The 21037-nt window shown below is 43.3% G+C and overlaps 2 protein-coding genes across 2 annotated transcripts in view; one reads left to right on the top strand and one right to left on the bottom strand.

The window, feature by feature from the left end:
• DOCK5 (dedicator of cytokinesis 5) overlaps positions 1–10013 on the top strand; it is a 222176-nt gene extending 212163 nt beyond the window's left edge. The window contains exons 49-52 of the mRNA XM_017338016.3: positions 3288–3456; positions 4106–4244; positions 4957–5060; positions 5626–10013. Coding sequence (XP_017193505.2) covers positions 3288–3456; positions 4106–4244; positions 4957–5060; positions 5626–5730 — 517 coding nt within the window. The 3' untranslated portion in view covers positions 5731–10013. The remainder of the gene's footprint in view (positions 1–3287; positions 3457–4105; positions 4245–4956; positions 5061–5625) is intronic.
• Positions 10014–14362: 4349 nt separating this feature from the next.
• Positions 14363–19536, bottom strand: GNRH1 (gonadotropin releasing hormone 1). Its single transcript, XM_008249443.4, has 4 exons — positions 19433–19536; positions 17752–17893; positions 15620–15715; positions 14363–14547 (listed from the first exon to the last, which is right to left on the bottom strand). Exons 2-4 carry the CDS (start codon positions 17890–17892, stop codon positions 14506–14508), a joined length of 279 nt encoding a protein of 92 aa, XP_008247665.2. The 5' UTR covers position 17893; positions 19433–19536; the 3' UTR covers positions 14363–14505.
• Between the last annotated feature and the right edge of the window lie 1501 nt (positions 19537–21037).

Here is a 21037-nt window from a genome sequence, read left to right as displayed (position 1 = left end):
TTTACTAATCATGCTTTCTGATGAACAGAAAATTGTAATTCTTAAATAATGGGAACTGTTAGTTACTTCAGCTTTTTATTTGTTTTTAGACTTAATTTTTTAGAGCAACTTTATATTCAGAGAAGAATTGAGCACAATGTACAGAAAGTTCACATAGTCCCTTGCTCTCTATCCCACATACCCAGCTCCCACCACTCAGCATCCCACACTAGAGTGGTTCATTTGCTGCAGTCAGTGAACCTACATCGACACATCATTATCACCCAAGGTCCCTAACTGACATTCAGGTTCACTCTTGATGTACATTCTGTGAGGTTTTTTTAATCATACAATGGCACTATATAGAATAGTTTCTCTGCCTAAAACTCCTCTGTCCTTCATCTATTTACCTCTCCAAGCTTTTTTATTTTATTTATTCTTTTGAAAAGTAGAGGGTCAGAAAGAGAGGAAGGAGAGAGAAAAAAGGAGAGAGATATTTTCCATCCTCTGGTTCGTTTCCCAAATGGTCTCAATGGCCAGGGCTAGGCCAGGCTGAAGCTAGGAGCCGGGAGCTCCATCCAGGTGTCCCATATGGATGGTAGGAGTCCAAGCACTCAGGTCATCCTCTGCTGCTTTCCCAGGCACATTAGCAGGGAGCCGAATTAAAAGCAGAGCAGCCAGGACTCCAACTGGAACTCTAGTGTGTGTTGCCAGCATCCCACACAGTAACTTAACCTGCTGAGCCATAATGCCATTCGCATCCCTCCAAGCTTTTGTTCTCATAGAGCCAAATATGATTTAATCAGACCTGGGTGGTTAGATGCTAATTTAGCAGATATAAGCAATACTGCTCCCTCCGTACCCCACTTCCCAACCTCCCCCAGCTCCACCTTACTCTACCAGTTAAGGGTAGGATATGCACATCATGCTGTAAAGACAGTATTTTATCTTATGTAAGTACCCTTATAGTACAGTTAAAATTTCAGGAATCATTATGTTAATGAACTACTTTAAACTGGAATGCCTATTCTAATTAATTCCAGTGTTTGTAATGGGGCTAGTGTTGAGGCTCAGTGTGTTTAAACTGAGAAGGCAACAGAAGATGGCCTGAGTGCTTGGGCCTCTGCCACCCACATGAGAGACCCAGATGGAGTTCTAGGTCCTGGGTTTGGCTTTGCCCAGCCCCAGCCATTGCAGTCATTTGGAAGTGAATCAACAGATAGCAGATCTTTCTCCTTCTCTCCCTCCCATCTTCCCTTCCTCTTTCTTTCTGCCTTTCAACTAAATAAATAAATATTTTTTTAAAAGTGAAAAAGCGTTTCCAGTGTCTTTTATAGGAATGTTTGGTACAGGATCCAACCAGAAGCAAATATTATATCTAGCTGGGTCTCTAGTCTTCTTGAATCTTGAACAGTTTCTTTAGCCTTTGTCTTTCATATTTTTTAAAAGATTTATTTATTTATTTATTTTAGAGGCAGAGTCACAGACAGAAGAGGGAGAGAGAAAGGTCTTCCATCTTCACTCCCCAAATGGCCACAATGGCCAGAGCTGGGCTGATCTGAAGCCAGGAGCCAAGAGCTTCCTCTGGGTCTCCCACTTGGGTACAGGGGCCCAAGCACTTGGACCATCTCCCACTGCTTTCCCAGGCCACAGCAGAGAGCTGGATCAGAAGAGGAGCGGCCAGTACTTGAACTGGCACCCATGTGGGATGGCAGCACTGCAGCGGCAGTTTTACCCACTATGCTGTAGCACTGGCCCTATCTTTCATAATCTTTATAAATTTCATTGTTATTTGAGAGACAGAAAAACAGAAAGATATCCCACATCCTCTGGTTCATTTTCCAAATGCCAGGACTGAGCCAGACTGAAGCCAAAAGCTGGGAATGCAATCCAGGTCTCCCTGATGAGTAGAAGGGGCCCAAGCACTTGAGGCATCACCTGCTGCCTCACAACGTGTGCATTAGTAGGAAGCTGAAATCGGAAATGGAGCTGGGATTGGAACCCAGGCACTCCAGTATGGGGTACGGTATCCCAAGTAGCAGCTCCAAGGGTACCCTGTACCTTTTTGAGAATCCTGGGCCAGTTATTTCACAGAATCTCCCTTGAGTTGGGTTTCTCTGCCCTTTCCTTAAGCTGCAAGGGAGCACAGTTGTGCATTTTTGTGTGAGGTTCTGTTTTTTAGGCATCATCTTCATAAGTACATTTTGACCATTGGTTCTGTGTTTGTCACATGAGTTGATTACTTGGTTAAGAGTTTGCCCGTTTTCTTCTCAGTGTTGCTTCTATTTTTCCATTTGGAATTAATAAGTAATTTATGGGGCTGGCGCTGCGGCTCAACAGGCTAATCCTCCGCCTTGTGGCACCAGCACCCCGGGTTCTAGTCCCAGTCGGGGTTCCGGATTCTGTCCCGGTTGTCCCTCTTCCAGGCCAGCTCTCTGCTGTGGCCAGGGAGTGCAGTGGAGGATGGCCCAAGTCCTTGGGCCCTGCACCCCATGGGAGACCAGGAGAAGCACCTGGCTCCTGCCATCAGATCAGCGCAGTGCACCAGCCACGGCGGCCATTGGAGGGTGAACCAACGGCAAAGGAAGAGACCTTTCTCTCTGTCTCTCTCTCACTGTCCACTCTGCCTGTCAAAAAATAAAAAAATTAAAAAATTAAGTAATTTATGGGGAGATATTTTGTGTCTATGTGGCTTCTCATCAAACTCTTCCCCAAACTCTATGTACAGCATCTAATCGTGATTCTTGAATGGGTCAGTGATCACTATGGTGCTTGGAAATCTGTCATTGTAATGAACAGATTTTAACACATGCTTACAGATACGAAACACTGTTCTAAGCATTTTGCAACAAACCAGTGAACTAGATATTATTGTTAACCCCATTTTACATATTAAAAAACTGAGGCACGAGAAGGTTATTTGCACAAGATGAACCACCAAGTAAATATAGTAGGATTTGAATGCCAGCTGTCTGACTAGAGTGTGTACTGTTATTCACTGTATAAAGCGGCCTATTACTCTTTGACTTGTGGAGTCTGCCTTTGCCTGTTTATTTAATAAGATGTTTTCTTCCTGGGATCAGATAAATATTCACTGATACTTTTTTCCAGTCATTTGATGATTTATTTTCTGTATATTTTTGAGATGTGGTTTGGTTGGCAACTGAAAATTCAGATTTGGAACTTGAGACTGATGTCATGGGTCAGAATTGGGCTAAAGGGTCACAATCCCTGGTCCTTTTGGAACGAATTTTGAACATCGATGGATCAGTGTTTCGTGACTTTTTGCCCTTGTTTCTGGCTAATAGGTCAGTCCTGGAGCCACTTTTGGAGCGCAGGGCCTCATCAGGTGCCAGAGTTGAAGATTTGTCCCTCAGAGAGGACAGTGAGAACCGGATCAGCAAGTTCAAGAGGAAAGACTGGAGTCTGAGCAAGTCCCAGGTCATCGCAGAGAAAGCTCCAGAACCTGATCTGCTGGTAAGAAGAAAGGGTTTGCGGCCCCTCCCCCAGCCCCCGCTGTCTGCAGGCACAGCTCCATCCGCATCCACTTCATAGTAGTGAGTCACCCGTGAGCATCCTGGCTGTGGCTTGTCTCGGGACACAGCAGCCTGTGCTCCTGTCAGATCACAGACTGTGGTAAGAAAAACACATCCTGAGAATGCTGAGTCCCCCAGTCAATATTGGCAGGAGAGCTTGTAACATGTGGGTTGACGCTGGGAGTTGTGGTTCTCACCACCATGTTCCATGAGTCAGTCCCAACACGGTCGTTCCTTTTAACTTGGAAATAAAGCTCCTTTTCTTCCCTAAGGCACATCAAGTTGTTATGTATGGCAAAACCAACTCTCCCTGATAATCACAGTTGTTCACTGCCAAATAAAGGACACAGTCCAACAGTGGTTGGAATTAAGTCTCTGGCCAGCTAGAACATAATCTGTGGTTCAGAGATTCCCAGGTAGTGTCCCTGCCCTGGTGCCTAGCGCGTGGCAGTGAGGTAAGCCTACCTGTGACTCCTGGATTTATGTTCTTTCACAGATCTCTGCTATGCAAACAGGACTGTTCAGAGTCCTCTGGAACTCATCCTTCCTCACCATGAAATCTTTTTCTCTTGTTTTCCCCCTGCAACTAGAGCCCAGCCAGGAAAGCACAAAGGCCAAAGAGTCTGCAGCTGACGGACAGTCGGCTAACCCCGTTCCATGGTTCTTCCCCTCCTCAGTCAACACCCTTGAGCCCACCTCCACTCACTCCTAAAGCTGCCAGGACCCTAAGTAAGTGTTCCTGGATCCCTGGTGTTCTTTTGGCTACAGAATGGAGTATTTCTTTTTTTTGAAACTGAGCAATTTCTATTCAGAGTTGCCATGTAAAATGAGACTAGAAGGGTGGTTCAATTCAGTGGTAGTGTAAGGCAATTAAGCTGCAGTTTGGCAAGGAACCTGGGACTGCTGTTACTTATTATAATTTTCTGAGGGTAGGCATTTGGCCTTGCTGTTAAGACACTGGTCAGAATGCCTTGTCCCACATCAGAGTGCTTGGTTTTCATCCCTGGCTTGCAGCTTCCTGCCAGTGCAGACCCTGGGAGGTAGTGGTGATGGTTCAAGCAATTGGGTTCCTGCCATCCATGGGGGAAATGTGGGTATCAGATAGGGTTTCTTGGAGGAGTGGATATTTACCTAAGCACGGTGGAATATATCAGAGAATAGAGCAATATCATAAGTTCTAAAATCTGTTCTCATCTTTAGCTTAGTGGTTAAAAAAAATCCCCAAACAAAAACCAGAACATTCCCCTCCGAACTGCTTGTGAAGCTTGTTTAGCCTTGTGGAAAATGAAAGGTGTGACTTCTGTCATGTGGGATGAGAGGTCTTCTGCATATGGTGTTAGCAGTGTGGATTAGATGTTAGATGGTTCAGGCTGATACAAAGCAGTATTTGTATGAGATTCCTTAACAAATTGTTCTCTCTGCCCTCATCTTTGTGTCCCAGGCTCCCCGTCTTTGCAGACAGATGGAATAGTGACTGCTCCTGTCCCGCCTCCACCTCCCCCCAAAAGCAAGCCCTATGAGAGCAGCCAGAGGAATTCTGCAGAGGTAGGCAAACCACAGCTGACAGCTGTGGTCAGGAAGCACCACTCTGGGGAAGACTGCATTTTTTCCAGTCTTCATGGCCACAAGTTTACTCACGTAGTTTATCACTGAAGTTTGATCCTTGGTTCATTCTTGAAACCTTTTCATAAGATTGAAGGCAGAACCATTGTCTGCACCTTACCCTGGGTACAGGTGGGTGACATTAAAAGTAAGTCTCTGTTCACATTTCAAGAGTTTCCTTCTTCTAAGTGAGGAAACCATCATTCTGGAAAAAGCCTCAGGTAGGTTTCCTTATTCACTTAGCAAATATTTATTGAGTGCCTTCTGAATATAAATGCCAGGGACACAAGTGCCAGGGATACAGCAGTGACTTCGTGTGTGTGTCTGATTAGCTCAAGAGGAACAAGCAAGGATAAACCAGACGCCTTTGTCTTTGCACCTTGCAAAGGCTGCCAAGATAGACTGAGATCACTTCAGAATTAGAGCACAATGCAGGCAATGGGGAGGAGAAGGCAGGATTGGGAACAAAGCTAAGCCTCATTTCTAATTTTGTGTGTCTGCCCTCCAGATCGCTCCCCCATTGCCTGTCCGAAGAGAAGCCAAAGCGCCACCCCCGCCCCCTCCGAAAGCTCGGAAATCTGGCATCCTTTCCTCTGAGCCTGGATCCCAGTGAGCGTCTTGCCCTCTCTCTGAGACTCCGAGTGCCTTTGGACAGATGCTGCCTGGGAATGGGCCGCAGGGAGACTGTGTCCTCATTTCATGAACTCCATGCCGACTGCCTTTCCCAATGTGGGATGAGGTCCAGCTGGTTTTATTCTTTCGAAAGCTCCCCTCTGATAGGTGTGAGGCCAGGCCACATCCCCTCCAGTCCACTCGGGATTCCGGAACTGGCCGTGTCCCGTGCATTTCAAAGGAGAGTTCTCTTTCACCGTGATTGAGTTTCGGCATCTACTGCAGAGACACCAGGGCTGAATAAGCCTGGACCCCTTTCTCCGGAAGCAGTGGAGCAGCTCCAGTCATCTACTCCCTGGAGGGATTTCTTGCCTTGCTTCTGAAGAGCTGTGCTTGAGACAGCTGCTTTCCTCACCGGGACACACCTGTCCCATCTAGCATCTTGAAAGAGGAGGATACCAAGTACATTTTAGTGGCCACGATAATCCTGTCTTTCTAATGTCTACCATGTCTCCTGTGAGGAAGAGAACACAACATGTTTAACGCAGATTGGCTCCTTTCAGATGCGATTGGGTCTCCTCATTGGGAAATGAGGATTCATGCGTGAGCCCTGAGCTCTAGCTAGCACCCTCCACCGCCACCCACTTGAGGCACAGGAGAGCACCCCTCCTGGTCCACTGCCCTCACTGCAGTGCCACCGTTCTCCCAGCTAGTGATCCTCACTGCATGGCATTCTCTCCTCAGACTGCAGATCCTTTGACACGCTGCCTTTTGCACACACGGTTTTTGTCCTGTTCCGTCTTCTGCACTCTAATCACTGGCTGCAATGGACTTGAGAGCCTGGATTCAACAGCTTCTTTCCCAGCACCAATGTGGATGACTCAGTGGTCCCCGTCTGCTACCCGATTTTACCCTGGAGAATACAGTGCAATATTTCCCTTGTCTTACTTATTCCTCTTCATGGTGGAATTGATTTGATTACTTGCTGATGGCACTAATGTCAGTGCTCCTTTCAGAAGAAAAAATGGGGTGACTTAGATGACCAAATACTACACACACAGATAACCACACGAAGGTGCAAGTGTTGTGAGCTGGAAGAGCCTTAAAGGCCATCCAAACCACCCCCTCATTGTGATGAAACAGGCTACCCACAGAAAGATGTACTACAGATGCTTACTAACAATCCAGCATGCTACAGGCTACACCCAGATAACACTTAGATCCTCAGGACAGCGCTGACAGACTAATATCTACTCCTCATTGGAATAATATTTGAAATGTCCCAGGTACTTCTATGCACTACTGAGGTATTTGTGGCAAAGCAGAAAGCTTTCGACTGTGACTCCTGAAGGTCAACATAGAGGGAAGCTCACCTGGGGCCTTTTCACGACCTTGCAAGGAAGGGAGAGAGCAGGGAAAGAGAGTTCAAGTGTGAGAATTTGCATTTGCCTCTTTGATTGTGTGCCTTGTTCACCACTACCCTTTGTAGGAGAGACATGCAGGTTCATCACAGGGATCGAGGAAGCAGAGCCTCTGAGACACGTGCAGTGCGCTAGTCAAGAAATCCATATGCATGTTCTAGAAGCACTGTGGAGAAGGTTGTTCTTTACCCCACCCATGGGAGCCTTCACTGTGATAACATAGAAAAGGCCTAAGCTTTGGACCTGAAGACTTTCGGTTTCATCATATCCCAGTCATGGCATCTGTTCACTTTCCAGGCTCCTGCAAAGTATTTGAAATTGAGCTTTCATTTTCTCACCTTCCAAAAGTGGGGATGATACCTCCCACACGGATTGTTATAAAGTGTAAATGAGATGGAATATGTGAAGGAGTGATGGTCCTTTCTTCTCCTCGAGGCCTGAGCAGGATCTGGAATTCTGCACAAGCATTAGTGATATTCTTTCCTTTGTTGATTCAAGGCTATTTGCAATGTGAGTGCGGGTTAGCTCTGCACACAAAGGCCTTCTCCAAAAGATGCCATCTTTTGGATAATTACCTATGACAGAGTCAAAGCATTAATAAGAACTGAAGAGGGTTATAAGTGGAAAGAGCTCAAGGTCTGCAGAGGAAGGGCACAGGCAACAGAATGGTTATGTGGGGCTCGCGTGGAGCTTGGAGCAACTTTGGCGAAGTCACCTCGCAGACTGGCGTGAGGGCTTTGGACGCCTTGCTCTGCTTTTCAGGATGCCATTAAAATAGGAAGATGGGAATCTGAGTCAGAAAGAAACCCCAAACCTCAAGGCTGTGCTTCCACAGGAGAAGTGAGTCTTTGAGCAGAGGCTGGGACCTATCACCATGTATCCACATGATCCATCAGTGGTCAGATACTGTCTCTTGTTCAATTGAGCATATTTTCCTTACCACCGTAACGAAAATACTAGCCTTCTCCTGCCTGTACACAAAGGACCTGAGCAGGATCTGTAGCGTAGTAGGGTAGACAACAGAGGCCATCAGAAAGTCCATTTCCTAGGGAAGCTATTGGGTGTGAAAGAGTTACATTTGACATAAAGTCATGTCTGTCTCGAAGTCAAAGAAATGCTTTATGATTAAATTAAATATAGAAGAGGTGAGGAGCAGGGGAAAAAAGAGAAACAACTGGTTTTTATTTTCCTTGCTGAAAATCTAGAGTGTTGGAACATAGTAAAATTAGCCCCAAAGTTAAGTTGCCACAACCTTTATGAATATCGGTTTCTAGTTTGTGGTTGGTGTGTTGTTGTTTAATCATTTTTATCTTCCTTGACTGGTGACTTGTCTTGCTTCCAGGGTTTTTTTTTTGTTTTTTTTTTTTTTTTTTTTTTTTTTTTTCTGTTTAAAGAATTGTTTCACTCAACATATACTAAGTTCTTACTGAACATCAGATATGTTACTAGCCCCTGAGAATGAAGCAATTCAACCTGTTCAGTGGAAACAGCCCCAGTATGCAAAGACTGTTGACTCTACGTGTGGTAGGATTGGAAAATAAGTGATATTAGATATTAGATAACAAAACCCTAAATAAGGCTGCTGGGCCTTAATCCCTTTTCTCCAGCATTGTAGCCATGGTCTCCTGCCAAGGAAACCCAGGAAAAGCTGTAGCCACATTGAAATCCATAAGATAAAACAACATATAAAAATAAGGACTTGTGATAATAATCTACCTTTGTTAACTCTTTCCAAGCTGGATGGGTTTGTTCCCTCAAGCACTCCCAGATCATGGGAGTGATGTCTTACTTTAAAAATGAGATGGAACTGACCTACAGCTAAATGCACAAATCTTAGGTGTGCAAATGGAAGAATTTTTATATTGTTCGACACCTGAGTCACCATCTCCCAGATACCAACATGAGAACTATTTCCAGAAACCCAGAAAGGTGTTTGCAAGGCTGTTCAAAATTGTGCCTGCTTTCTCACACTTCTCAGGTGTAATGAAAGGGAGAAAAAAACTCACTATCAACATAAGACTATAAAGATTGTGTTTACAGTCCCTCCCCCAGCCTCAATTTCCTCATCTGCTAAAAAATATATATTTGAGGCCACATGATCTTTAGAACTCTTTGGGCCCCAACTTCTTTCATTCTAAGTGAATAAAAAACTAGTGTCCGAAGAAAACTAAATTTCTGTGTAAAGGCTTTTTAGATCCAAATACTAGACTCTGCATTTTTCATCCCAACTTGGTGCTTTGACCCTGCTATACCAGGCTATTAAGATCAAAAGAGGTGTGTACATTGAAACTCATGAGTGCCTGTGATAATGCAGCAGACACTGAAAACTTGACATGAATTCCCATAATCCTCCATACTAATGTATAGACAATGTCATTTTCATGGTAGTCTTCAGCTTTCACACCCTGGTCCACTCCACTGTAGACTTTATTTTAATAATCACCCTTTCTTCCCCTCATATCATTTGGGAAATTGGCAGATATCACTTTCTTGGAAACTTTAATTCAGCTGTAAGTCTGTTTTTGAAATTAAATTGGAAAAGGCAAGTTTCTGTTGGGATAGGCTGAGTTGAATCATCCATACTAATCTACAAAAGGGAAAAATACTTTTTCCTCCAATTAATGGTTCCAGGCTGACTGATTTCAGATCCGACCAAAGCTTCTCTTCAGTACACATACCCACACTCATCCACGAGTTGAATCTTGTGAGTTGCTCATACAGATTTTGTCACAAATTCCTTTGCCACAATTCTGTAACTAATTCAGTTTCAAATATGAGTAGTTAGGATGTGTGCATTGAAGTAGAATTTTGTCAGATTTGCTGTTATTTATTTTTTAAATTAAAAACAGAAATGTGTTTTGAAGTTTATCGTGTGTTTAGTTTGTTATTACCTTTATACTTATGAAATCAGACCTTTCCTGAACTTCGTAGTTCTTCCCTGCTGACACTTCTTTTGAGACATATCATCCCCAGAGTCCTCGTGGCTTTTCTCATGATAGACCCTGCTAGTTGAAACGTGTACTTGTGGGGTCCTGTAGTTATCTTTCTCTGAAGTAATAAAAATGCAAACCATTTGGTTCTTCTCACCCTTCCATCCATCCCTTTGGCATCTAAGCTCGCAGCTTTGTGGTAGCAGTTCACTTAATATCCATGTCCCTGTAAAAGTTATATTTCTTCATTCATTCACTGTGGGGAGCAACTGGGAGCAACTGGGACTAGACTAAGTTACTGGAATTAAGACTTATTCTATGCATCTGCTCTCCCACAATATGGCGTTGGGAGAGGAGGAAACAGCTTCTACACAGCTGCCTCCAGTTCAACCAATAAACAGCAGGACCTGCTCCTGATTGGAGGAGAGCAGCGTACTCGGCGTGTGGGTAGCAGAGTTGGGATTGGTGGAAGAGGACTATAAAGGAGGAGAGAGACAACATGCCAGGAACATCTATCTGAAGGAACACCTGTGCAGCCCCCGAGAGAGCCGGCCGGCGGTGTGCCGCTCCCCCGTGGAAGTGGGGAAAGTGGCAGGGGGAACCGCCCTTCCACGGAGGTGGAGGGATGGCAGCCAACCCGGGAAGAACCAGCAGCAAACCCGGGAAGGGCCGAGCAGACAAAAGAACAGCGCAGGGTCCTGTGTCGTTCCTCCACGAAGAGGGGGAGTGACAATTCACTATGCATAATTAGGCCAGAATAACAGGAGAAAGTTAAAAAAGAGTATCAAGTAACTTATATGGTAAGGGTAGGATGCTATTCTTTTTTTAAAAAATTATTTAATTTTTTTTTTTATTTGAAAGGCAGAGTTACAGAGAGAGCACCCGCATGCATCCATCCACTGGTTCACTCCCAAAATGGCCTCAATGGCTGGGGCTGGGCCAGGCCGAAGCCAGGAGCCTGGAGCTGCTTCTGGGTCTCCCACGTGGGTGCAGAAGCCCAAGCACTTGGGCCAGTTTCCAGCCAGCACCCATATGGGATGCCAGCATCACAGGCAGAAGCTTAACCTGCTACACCACAATGCTGGTCACGCATGTGATTCTTAAACTGGTTGAACCTTAGTTGTCACCTGGGGGAAGGCTACACCCCAGTCTAGTTACATCAGAATTTCTGAGGATGGGAAGTGGGACCCAACATCCATATTTCTTTCAGATTTGCCTATATTATTCCATGTTGGTCCAAGGTTGAGAAACCTCTTCCTTAAAAGAAATACAACTTTAGAAAATGAATATGTACAGCATGCTTTGTAAAATCCCTGCTGGTCAGGTTGGAAGGAGCCATCCTACAGTTGTGGTAGGATTTTAAGTTCTTGTTTAAACCTGGCCCATGCCTAAGATGTTTTCTCTTAAGCTGTCCCCATGCTTCACAACTTCTTCAGTCTATTGCTGCCTTTTTTTTTTTTTTTGGACAGGCAGATAGTGAGAGAAAGACAGAGAGAAAGGTCTTCCTTTTGCCAATGGCTGCCGTGGCCAGCACGCTGCGGCCGGTGCATCACACTGATCGGAAGGCAGGAGCCAAGTGCTTTTCCTGGTTTCCCATGGGGTGCAGGGCCCAAGCACTTGGGCCATCCTCCACTGCACTCCCTGGCCACAGCAGAGAGCTGGCCTGGAAGAGGGGCAACCGGGACAGAATCTGGCGCCCTGACTGGGACTAGAACCCGGTGTGCCGGCACCGCAAGGTGGAGGATTAGCCTATTGAGCCACAGCACCGGCCCTATTGCTTTTTAAAAGCAACACTGGTCCACTGTCTGTGTGCATAAAGGTTGCAAAGATGCAAGTTAAAAATGCAGATGCAGCCGCCGCTCAATAGGCTAATCCTCCGCTTTTCGGCACCAGCACACCGGGTTCTAGTCCCGGTCGGGGTGCCGGATTCTGTCCCCGTTGCCCCTCTTCCAAGCCAGCTCTCTGCTGTGGCCAGGGAGTGCAGTGGAGGATGGCCCAAGTCCTTGGGCCCTGCATCCCATGGGAGACCAGGAGAAGCACCTGGCTCCTGCCTTCGGATCAGCGTGGTGCGCTGACCGCAGTGTGCCACCTGCAGCGGCCATTGGAAGGTGAACCAATGGAAAAGGAAGACCTTTCTCTCTGTCTCTCTCTCTCTCTCTCACTGTCCACTCTGGCTGTCAAAAAGAAAAAAAAAAAAGCAGATGCTTGGGGAAACAATAAGCCTGTGGAATCTCTGCTGTTGACTGCAAGGCCTCTTGTTCTCAAAGAGAAAACAATGGTAGGGTGCAGGCACTGTCCGAGGTGACAAAAGTAAATTGATTGTGAACCTGAATATCTGCTTTCAACTCCAACTAAAGTAAATTGATTGTGAACTCCAATATCAGGTTTCAGCTCCAACTAACAACCCAACTTCCAAAGTCCAGTTTCATTGACTTCTTATCACAATGTGATACAGAAGCAGTGAACATGGAACTAGACACTGCTGAGCAGATTTCTTAACCTCTCAGAGCCCCCAGTCTCTTCATTTTAAGGCAAAGACGACACTTTCTACTTCCCAGGTTGTTACAGTGGTTAGTGAGAATATTTGTGCACTATCAAGTACAAAGCCTGATACTAGTCTTTATGGTTTATAATAGCAATGCTATTTGACGAGAAGACATGGGAACACAAGAGTCCTGTCTCCAACTGTCTGCCTTCTATTGTATTTCTAGAGTGAGTGAAAGACTAGAAAAACAGGCAGGTGAACGCTCTACTTTTGATCCCTGCTGTGGTTTCCATATGGTTTAGTCCCCAAAGATTCAAGTGCTGGAATCTTGGTCCCCAGTGTATTGGTACTGGGAGGTAGTAGAACCTGTTAGAGGTGGGAGGTAATTAAGTCATCAAGGCAGCACCCTCTCAAAAGGGATTAATGAGTGAGTTGGTTCCTGTGGGACTAGATTAGGTACTGTGAAAGCAAGTTGTTATGAAATGAGGCCACCTCATAAAGTTGACCTCATCAGCATGTACCAGTCATGGATTCTCACCGATACCATCTGCCGTGTTATGGACACAGCCTAAGGCCCTCTTCAGTGTGGCTTCCTGAGCTTGGACTTTGTAGCCTCCAAAACAGTGAGTCAAAATAAACCTCTTTTTTCCCATATAAAGTACCAGTTGGGTATTGTGTTAGAGCAACACAAGACACTATGCTAGTCCCAAACCTCAGTGTGCACCACTTAGGTAGGTCATGTGAAATCAGAAGGGGCATTGGAGTAGGAGCCCTGCAAGGCTGTATTTTCCCTGTGCCTCACTTGAATCCCAGTAGATTTTCAATCTAAAGAAGGATCTATCCAAGTGAGAGGAAACTTGAGCCATGGCTCCACTTTAATTTTGTGGTCAAAGATTAGATTACAATCCCATGGAAACCATGGCTGAGTCATCCTTGTAAAGCCTGGGGTAATAGGTGGCCATTCTGCACCTTGGGGGTGGACCGCAGGGGTGGATGAGAGTCATGAGATTGCTTTAGTTAACAGTAGATGCTTGATGTTATCTCATCTCTCTTCCCATTGAAACTGAGCCACCATCCCTTATGCCTTTGATGTAGAGTTATTCAGACCCTAGTCTTCCTTAACTTGCAGTTCCCCTGTCTTCACTGTGATGATTGCAAGTCAACTGCTAACTAGGATTAACTCATTAAGGTAGTGTTACAAGGGGTCAAGTTGGCCCTGCAGCACTACAGATTTGCAAGACTCAGAATCCAGTTCTCTCCCTGGCTAACATCCTACCACTAGACACTATTTAGAGATGTTTCGCAGGAACTTCAAGCCCACTTAAATAAAGCAATAACTAATCTACCCATAGATAGGCTGGAGCCCACTTTGCCATCACAGCATCTTCAGAACATTCTGCCCTCTTGTCACTGACCAATCCAAGGAAGGCCATGAGCACTGTGGACCAACCAGAGATTTTCACATCAGCTGATTGTGCACTGCTCAACCTCTACTTTAATCTGTAGGATTCATTCTCTTTCATCTATCCAGAAGTCTGCGGATTGAGCATTAGTTGCCCGACCCCTTGCTCTGCACATTGCAAATAAGCTACAGCTTTCTTTTCTTCTGGTGTCATTTTTGGCTTGCTACACGCTGGGCGAGCAGACCCTGTTTTGGGATTCTATAGCATTTCCTCCAGCCAGATTTGGGAGTGTTCTGTAATACCATCTGCAACCTGTAGACACACACGCATGGTTCCCTTTAATGGGCTTATTATAATGTCCTTTCCCCCAAAGTTCTGAGTAAAATACTTAATATTTATATCATGTTACTCACGACACAGCACTTTATTATGAATACTTGCAACTTGGTATAAGGATTTCTGAAATTCTCACAATTTTTTCAAGGGTCACAAATTTCAGTATCAGGATTATGTGTCTGTCCTTTTGGCCCAGTAGACTTAAATCTTCCTCTGTCCAGTCTCCTCTTCAATCAGACTATCCTAAAAAATATGTGAGTAAAAACATATCAAAGTTAACTTTACTGGTGGAATTTCATTGCATTTTTGCTAAAATATAAATTGAGAGAAACAGACCTATTCATTTTTTTAGATTAGAAAGTGCTAGAGAAATATGACGGATTGTCTCTTTTTTAAGTTCCTTAAAATAAACTCTACACTAACAATTTAAGGATAAGATATGAAGATGAAAGAAAAATCTGATCATCAGTTTATATTAAACCAGACTTTGCTTCGATTCCCTCATGTCATGTGGGAAATTTCATTGCTTGCTATTATTTTTGTCATACAATAAGCAAGATTAGAAAATGAAAAGAAATAAAGATGTTTGTTCACTTTTTTCTCTGTCCTGTGGGTATGAAAGAAAAAGCCACTGGAAGAAATTAAAATTATAACGTCTTCATATATGACTTATTCAGGCTTTCTTTCTTCCGGATGTAATGGTTAATTAGCCTTTAATGCCTTGTGACTGTAACACATAAGTGGACCAAGAAGCTCAGAAAACATCCACTGAATTCAAGACTCGGTTTCTATATTCAACTCTGTTCATGCTTTCATCATAAAAAACTGAGATTATTAGGTTTTCATTTTTGGTGGGAATTGAAGACCATATAGTCCTACCATAAAACTGGAAAACAAAACCTGCGGCTCTGGAATTACAAATTTACTAGTTTGAAATTTGTTTATTTCAAAGGAAAAAAAATCACCATTTCTGATATGTACCTTTTCCAGGTTTTGGGAAAAGTGTGTAACACCAAGAACAATTGCAGAACCAGGTAGAGGGCTGTGGCTAAGCCTGGAGTAATATACTGATGGGGCTTGATGAGTATATGTGAGAAGAAATTTGGTTGAGCACCCCAAAGACTGGAGCCAGCATTAGAAAATAGAGGGTTTCAACCTCTAACTAAGAAAGGAAAAGGCATGAAACAGTGACTGCCTGGTCACAGGAGGTACGCAGCTGTCAGGAAGGCAGCAGGCAGCCTGTGGGGATGTGGAGGCGGACATCCAAGGCCTCTCCACCACTAAAGCTCCTTATATCATGGTCACCTGCACTCACCAGAGCTTCTTTCAGGCCCCTGAGGGGGGAGCGTGGCTGGAGGATGGTGCATTCGAAGCGCTGGGGCTCTACAAGCTGATCAACCTCTTTGGCTCTCTGAAGAAACAGAATGTGTGATTCTCAGGGATGGAGATGAAGAAATGAAATGACTTTTTCATTCCCACCAAAGATTTTCCTGAGGAGGGAGGTCAAGGGGGTTGTGGAATAGAGTGGGGGACTAGGAAAGCTGCAGGACTGAGATGGGGATTGGAAAGGGACAAGTTTGCCATCGGGCATTTTCCACAGTGATGCGGGAGGGCTGGGGACAGGAAGAAGAGCCCATGGTTTCTCCTTGGGCATGATGAGAGTGAGGTGCTCTGAGTCTCATAAGGAGACAGTGCACACATAGAAAATACAAGCACAAGGGACTGGTGTTGTGGCACAGCTGGAAGTTCAAATCCTGGCTGCTCCACTTCTGATCTAGCTCCTTGCTAATACACACAGGAAGGAAGCAAATGATGGTCCAAGTACTTGGTGGCCCTGTCACCCAAGGGGGAGGTCTGGATGGAATTCTTTGCTTCTTGCTTCCACCTGGCTCAGCCCCTGACTGTTGCAGTCAATTGGGGAGTAAAATCAGTGAATGGAAAATCTCTGTCTCTCCATCTATCACTCTGCCTACCCAGTAAATAAAATAAATCTTAACAAACAGAATAGGGTTGGTGTTCATCTTCTGGCTTTTACTAAATATGTCAGAGTTCAATGGGATCTGCTTCACATATAATCTGTGGAGAGGAGACTTCAAATTCTGGAGCTTCTTAGTTTAATACTAAATTATCTTTATTTCTCTAAAAGGAGATGTTTATTTCCAGTCAAAATTAAATGCTTTTACCTTTGTCTAGCTAAGTCTCCCATTCTCAGCCTTATGTTATTTTTTGGATTAATCAGATAACATAAATGGCATCTTCTGTGTAATTCTCACCCAACCCTGCGAAGTCACATTTTACAGTTAAAAAACCCAAGTCCCCTAGTCCCCCACCCTTGTTAACGCTGGTGCTAGTACTGTAATTAATCTAGCATGTTTCCCACTAAGAGAGTACTTCAAGATACTTGTGGTAAAATGGAAGTAAAAGATAAGTTTAGTTGGTTGAAAAAAATTGAAGTCCACACATAATTTTTTTCATAATATGCATTCCTCGTGAACTTTCTGAAAACTCTTTGTATATATGGATTTCAAAAAATTTTTGCACCAAAATAAAATTATGTTTCAATTCCAATTTCCATGCATTTTTGAGGGATCCTATTATTCTATATTGTTCTCTTATGTTTGCTAACTCTTGAAGTCTACCAGTGTCCAACTTCTTTACTTGAATGCCCCTATCAGTGAGAAGAAATGGCAGAGTTCGCACCCTTGATAAAGATACACACGTATAAACTACAAAAATGCACTACTGACCCAATATCATACATATGTTATTTAGTACTTTTTTTTTTTTTAAATTGAAAGGCAGAGAGACAGATAAAGAATTTTCATTGCTGGTTCACTTCCCAAATTTCCATGACAGGGCTGGGCCAGGCTGAAGCCAGGAGGTAGGAACTCAATCCGTGTGTGGCAGGGACCAAACCACTTGGGCTGAAACCTGCTCCCAGAATATGCATTAGCAGGAAGCTGGACTTGGAGGTGGAGCCAGGAATTGAGCCTAGGCACTCTGACATGGGATGCAAGCATCCCAAGTAGCACCAACCACTGCATGAATTGCCTGTCCCATGGGTACTTGAAAAGATGAACTTTTGGATTTTTTTTTTAATACAGAAGTTCTAGGATTTTCTTTCCAAATCCAAAAGAATTATCTTCTGCTTGAGATATTGGCTCCATCTCATTTTTTTTGGTAGTTATGTTTGGCATTCCATCTACTGAGAGTGCAACATATCCTTGCCCTTGTTGCTTTATTATCTTGGACCTTGTCCTGCTCTTTGCTTCATTAGTCCCTGTCTGAATTGAAAGTAAAAAAGGGCTTCTAGTTTCTAAGTATCTTCTCTCACCTAGAATATCCAGGATGGAGCATGATAGAATCATTAGGGCTCATGCTGAATGTTTCTTACAGTTCAACTTAATCAAAAAGCCACATCTTGTTTTGTAACTAAGAGAAACTTACCTCTTGGAAAGAATCAATCAAATTTTCAGCATTTCTCTTTCCGCCAGGGCGCAACCCGTAGGACCAGTGTTGGCTGGAGCAGCCTTCCACGCATAAAGTCAGCAGCATGAGCCCAGCAAGCAGTTTGGGAATTAGCTCCATTCTAAGGAACAGCAATGCACAATCAAAATAGACTCAGACTGGGTTGAGTAGAAAATAAAACCCTCTTTAGTGAAAAGAACAGTATTTTTATCATTAACCTTGGAGAAGATAAAAGCTGGAATTATGCGGTTTTCACACACAGATGCTGAAATGACATCTGTTTGCTTACTGAGTTCTCTAGCCATTGTGGACAAAATTGGTTAAAGTTGAGCATTTCTAATCTCAAAATCCAAAGTCCAGAATGCTCCAAAATCTGAAACTCTGAGTGCTGACATGATACCACAAGTGGAAAATTATACTTCAAGAAACTTTGTTTCATGTACATTACTTAAGATTCTATATATAGGGGCCGGCGCTGTGGCTTAGTGGGTAAAGCCGCTGCATGCAGTGCCGGCATCCAATACGGGCACCAGTTGGAGTCCCAGCTGCTCCACTTCCGATCCAGCTCTCTGCTATGGCCTGAGAAAGCAGTAGAAGACGACCCATTTGCTTGGGCCCCTGCACCAGCGTGGGATACCTGGAAGAATCTCCTCCTGCTCCTGGCTTCAGATCGGAGCAGCTCCAGCTGTTGCGGCCAAATGGGGAGTGAATCAGCAGATGGAAGACCTCTCTTCTCTCTCTCTCTGTGCCTCTCTGCCTCTCTTCTCTCTGTGTAACTCTTTCAAATAAATAAATCTTTTTTTTTTTTTAAAGATACTATATATAACCTTCAGGCTGTGTGTATGAGGTGTATGTGAAACATAAATGAATTTCGTTTTCATTCCCATCCCCAAGATACCTCGTTTTGTAAAGCAAATCTTCCAAAATCATCATCATCATCATCATCATCAAAAACACACAAAATCTGAAACACTTCTGGTCCCAGGCATTTTGGATAAGGGATATTCAGTCTGTACTCTAAATTCATATTTCAGGAAGTTTTTAAGTGCTAAAGTAATTTTTTCTGTTTGCTTGATCATCCAAACACCATGATCCATTCCTTATCAAATTCCCTTTTATGCTTACCATGTCCACATTGTGGACTGGTTTTCAACCCCGTTAGTCCTGAGATAAAACTGGCCCATTTACACTGAGAAGTAGCTTCTACTAGGTGTCTCTGGCTAATATAAAGTTGCTTGACATTAAGTGACTATACAGTAGTTTTAATGACATTTTGCTGATTATCAATCCTTTGTCTTCCAAGCATTACCGCTGGCTGCACCATCTGTGAGAGACAGAGGACTCAACTCTGTTCAAAGCAGTGAGGCCTAGACCAGATGCCTCCCTAGCCAACAGGGCCTCTAATTATCTAATCAAATGTTTCTCCATATTAATTTTCACTCGATGGGAAGAGGCTAAAGACAAGACAAAGTCAAATACTGGTCAATGAGTTATTGGATTCCCCACAGGATGGGTCTCTTGGCTGGTGGCAAGAACAGTGAAGGACAAGGCTCCTTTAGGTACCACTACACCAGCCTTTGAAGTGCAAAATGCCCTCCAGACACACAATAGCTCATAATCTTAAACAAAACTGCGAGAAATTTAAAGATTTTTTTTTTACCTGTTTAGATGTAAAGAGCCAAAGGGATTCCACGCTTCCTTTTGTGTGTGTTGAGTATTGTGACTTTCCTATTTTTCTAGCTTCCTTTTTATATGAAACTTTTCCAGGACACTGAAATCTTTCCCGCTGATAAATTATACTGCACATGGGCTGTGTTTTTTTTTCATAGTAATTTTTGTAATCCGCACATAAAACCCTTTAATGGTGTATGTAATTGGAACACCCGCTGGTGTATCTGTTAAATTTACTTAAGCCTGGCCATTAAAACCTCAGCTAAAACTTTTATAGCTGAGACCACAATTCAAAAAGATTAAAATCTAGCTTGGTTGGATTCTCTTGAGGAAACTTGCAGACCTATCAAGAGTTCAAGGAAAATAAATGTCTTAGATTAAATGAAGTAAAATGTACACATAAAAACTTGGAGAGTCTGCAATAAATATATTCAGAAAAAATTGAGTCAGGATGCTTTGGAGTTAGTCTCAGCCTTTAGATTCCTCATTTGTAAAAGGAGAGATTTAAACTAGATGATCAGAGAATTGCTTCTGGTTTTAAAAATTTGATATATAAATAAAAATAAGTGATTTTTGACACTACATAAAATCCATATAGGATCCTAAATTAGATGTTATGAGTTTGAAAATTCCCCTATCTCCTATCCAGCAGGTTCTTTCCTTGAGTTCTTGAAAACCATTAGTGATTTACGTATCAAAAAAAGGTTAAGAAAAAACACAGTCATTAGAATATACTAAAAGCAAAACCACACAGAGCAAACTTAGGTCAGCAATTCAACATATTACCATAGATACTTACTGAGTTAAAGTGTGCAAGCTGCTGTGCTAAGAGCAGTGAGCGCAAAAACGAGAAATGATAGTTCATGGCATGTAAGAACACCCCCATTCAATGTAACTACACGCCAACTGGCTATTGTCATCCAACTTTTACAAATGTCCCACCAAGTGGCATGATCTTGGACATGTTATTTATACTAGCATTTACTAAAGACACAGAACCATTATTCTTTATTACTTTCATTTGGATTCAAGATTGTCTTGGGTTGTAATCCATAATAGTCAAAGATGTCATCCTAATTTACTTTGTTGTTAACCCTCTGGCATTTAGTCTGCATAGGTTTGAATGAATGAATGAATGAGAGTCAGTGACTGAATAAGAGAGAGCAAGTATGTTTTAACCAGATTAGGCCTAATGCTTCCTCTATTTTTTCATCAAAGATGTTTTATCTGTGGCAGAATTAAATCTTCATGTTCTATTGACTATATGGCCTGTTACATTAGCTGAGCCACAAATGGTTTAAATATAACTAGATTTTGTTCATTTTAGAGGTCAGATCAGCAATTTCCCTTCAGGTAGGAAGGAAACCCATCAGGCATTGCACAGTGGCCTCTGGAATAATTAAATTTTGAGGATTTCAGGGCAAAGAGAAATGGTGTCTTGCCAATAAACTCCCTTGGCTTTTCCCAACTATCTCCTGTGGAAGCTGTTCAGCTCTTATGATAATGTAAAGAAAGGGTTAAATGCTAAAGTGTAATTGCAAATAGAAGGAAATTTAAAAATAAAACATGATTGTTTATTTGACTTACTTAAACA

Source organism: Oryctolagus cuniculus, chromosome 2 (assembly GCF_964237555.1).
Source record: "Oryctolagus cuniculus chromosome 2, mOryCun1.1, whole genome shotgun sequence".
Classification (NCBI taxonomy): Eukaryota; Metazoa; Chordata; class Mammalia; order Lagomorpha; family Leporidae; genus Oryctolagus; species Oryctolagus cuniculus.
This window is presented reverse-complemented; position numbering and strand designations above follow the sequence as displayed.